Genomic DNA, 3,186 nt, shown 5'->3' with positions numbered 1-3,186 from the left:
GTTTGGGGTGAAATATACTGATGGTGGCAGTGATGATTTTGTTAATAATTTGGAATTCATAAATCAATTAGATTTCTGGAAGGACAAGTAGATATTTATGGATATACAATAAAAAATTATTTGTAAAAAGCAAATACAGAAAAACATTAAAAATTACAGAATCTAGTTGGCCTCTTTGTTGGAACTCATTGTATAATTCTTTCAGCTTCTCTGTATGTAAAAATTTCCACTATAAAATGTTGACAAATATCGACATTGCAATCAAAATTTAATCAGATTAAATATAAAGAATTTTCCTTTTATATATTAATATTTTAACCTACTACAATGTCATATGTGATTATTTTTTATGGGACAAGAGTTAAAGAATGACATATTTTTAAAAGATTAAAAGTACATACCCGAATCTCCTGAAGGTTGTGAAAATTATTTCCAACTCTCACTGAGATTTTGCTTGGGGTATAGCTTTCATCGGATTTATAGTCTGCATAAATGCATAATGTCTTCACTGTTGTTTTCCTCCTAAAAGTGAAGAAATTAAAAACATGACAATTTTATCACATATTATTTCTAATGTATCTTTTCTTCTGATTTTCAACATCATAGCTAAAATGAATATGTGAAGCAACAATTTTTGTTTCCTTTCATTTCAGAACTAATCAGAATAAAGAATACCTATAAATACCACAAAAACTCACTGCTGTCAAATTTATTTCAACTACTGGCTACCTATCCTCCACTAGGTTCTCTTTCACTGCATTCAGACCTGACTCAGCGGACCCACCAGAGGCGGTAGATCACACAGGAGATTGCTCATCTTTCTCCTGTACAGCAGCTAGTAGATTCTAACTACTTGTCTTTGGGTTGGCAGAACAATTTCTTATCTACTGGGCCATCCAAGTTCCCTTCCACTAGACAAATGAGGTTATAAATATCTAGGAATGAGAAGGTCTTATTTTCGCTCTACAGAATGGCTAGTTAATTTGAACCACTAACCTTTGGGTTAACAGATGAATATGTAGCACTCTACATCATAAACGTTTCATTGTAAAGAACACAGGTATAGATATTTTACTTGTCTGAGGTTTTGTCTGACATACTTTGGACATTTTGCAAGGAGCGACTGGTCCTTGGAGAGGGACGTCATGCTTGGGAGGGTGGAGGGACGGCGCAGGAGGGGAAGACCCTCTATGAGGTGGACTGATTCAGTGACTGGGGTAATTGGGATGGGTGTGTCAGAGGCAGTGCAATTGGCACAGGATAGAGCGGGGTTTAGGGCTGTTGTATATAGGGTCGCTATGAGTCGCAAGCTACTTAATGGCCCATAACAACAACAACATCTCTTATCTAGAAAATAACCAAAAATGGGAAGTGAATTAAAAAAAAATAGTCCAGACATAATAGGTGCCTTAGAGTACAAACTTAAAGCTTTCAGTTTATTTTATTTCAGACAAAGAAAATGTTGTTAAAAGTTTGCTTTCTTTGTTGTTGTTGTTAGGTGCTGTCGAGGTGAGTACAATCCACAGTGATCCTATGAACAGATCTGAACCCTGTTCTATCCTGTGCCACCCTCACACCTCCTGACATACTAGAGCCCTCTGCAGCAGTCACTGTGTCAATCCACCTGGTCAAGAGTCTGCCTCTTTTTCACCAACCCTCCACGTTCCCAAGCATCATGTCCCTCTCCATTGATTTCTTTACTAATTAATTCCCTACATTAACACTTGAAAATTACTAGCTAATGTCCTAGTCTTTTCAATTACTTTCTATGCATCTAAAAATTAGACAATGAAAAAGGATTTGATGCCTTGAGTTGTGGTTTTCGAGAAGAGTACTGACTGACTATGCACTGACAGCTAAATAAACAAGGCTGTGAAGAAGGGCAGCCAGGGTGCTCTGTAGAGGCAAGGATGGTGAAATTTCAGCTTGCATACTTTGGACATGTTCTCAGGGAGGTGGGCAGGCGCTGGAAAAGGCATCATGCTGAGAAAGGTGGAGGGTGGGTGGAAGAGAAGACCTTTAAGGAGATGGATTGAAGTAGTGAGGGTAACAAATGGGCTTGAGCATATCAGAGGTCATGAGCATGGTTCAGGATAGGACAAGGTTCAGATCTGCTGTTCATAGGACCGTTATGAGTTGTAGTCTACTTGAATGCATTTAACAACAATAAAAATCCTGGGGCCTCAGGAACATAGTGCCTGGGAAGAAAAGTCAAATGGCACATCAGAATGCACAAAGACAATATACTGTGTCCTATTTTTGGTGAGCAGTAACGAGGATCTTAAAAGCTTTCAAGCAGCCACCTAAGATGAAATCATTGGTCGTTCCTGTCCAGAAGCAAAAAAGAGAGAAGAAAAGCAAAGATGTATAAAATCATTTAGTCCAAAGGTCTAATAGATTATATAAACCTAAACCTTCCTGACTCTGAGAGTAGAAGAACTAAGTAGTTTGTGCCCAGCTACCACTGCTAATCCTCTAGGGATCAAAGTAGAAGGCCCTGTTTAGAATAGGAAAAAAATGTGGAACCAGGTCTCTTCTCCGTATTTCAAGGAGGAAGGTCAGTCCCTTTGGGATGTAACTTTTTAATGAATTGAACTCTTACTATTTTACCTTAAAAAAAATTTAGAACAAAACTCAAAGTGATAAAAATGGCTGGGAAGCTGATCTGATAGAAATTAGTGAATCTCCAAGACTACAATCAGCCTTCAACTCTGGAACTAAATACACTTCTGTCGGCCAATGTTCAGTCAAGTAGATAGGTCTATAAAGTGAACAATAACATCAGAGAAGTACTCATACTATATAAGATCAAAAGGGGAGTGTTTGTCCAGAGATAAAGCTCAAAAGGCTGGAAGGGGTAGAAGGATTAATGGAAAAGTAAAAATAGGAATGAAGTAGGAAGAATATTGGTTAAAAAAGTAGACACTGTAATTTATTGTCTTAAGACAAAATACACATACATTTTTGCATATGAAATGTATACATGTTTCCTACAACCAGAAGATAAAATAGATGAATGGGACCTTCTAAGAATCAAACCCTATGCACATCCAAAAACTTCTCCAACAGGGTAAAAAGGGAAGCCACAGACTGGGAAAAAGTATTTGGTAATGACATGTCAGATAAGGGACTTATATCCAGAAATTATAAAATACTTGAGCACCACAACAAGATAAAGGTAAATAA

The 3,186-nt window shown here is 37.3% G+C and overlaps 1 protein-coding gene across 1 annotated transcript in view; it reads right to left on the bottom strand.

The window, feature by feature from the left end:
- Positions 1-63: 63 nt before the first annotated feature.
- The window catches only part of ANAPC10 (anaphase promoting complex subunit 10), a 58,999-nt gene continuing 55,876 nt past the window's right edge, over positions 64-3,186 (bottom strand). The window contains exons 3-4 of the mRNA XM_006887041.1: positions 402-522; positions 64-75 (exon numbers count right to left, since the gene is read on the bottom strand). Coding sequence (XP_006887103.1) covers positions 64-75; positions 402-522 — 133 coding nt within the window. The remainder of the gene's footprint in view (positions 76-401; positions 523-3,186) is intronic.

Source organism: Elephantulus edwardii, unplaced genomic scaffold (assembly GCF_000299155.1).
Source record: "Elephantulus edwardii isolate Elephantulus edwardi_28Jun2011 unplaced genomic scaffold, EleEdw1.0 scaffold00053, whole genome shotgun sequence".
NCBI lineage: Eukaryota > Metazoa > Chordata > Mammalia > Macroscelidea > Macroscelididae > Elephantulus > Elephantulus edwardii.
Note: the sequence above shows the minus strand (reverse complement) of the source record. Positions and strands in the feature narration are given on the sequence as shown.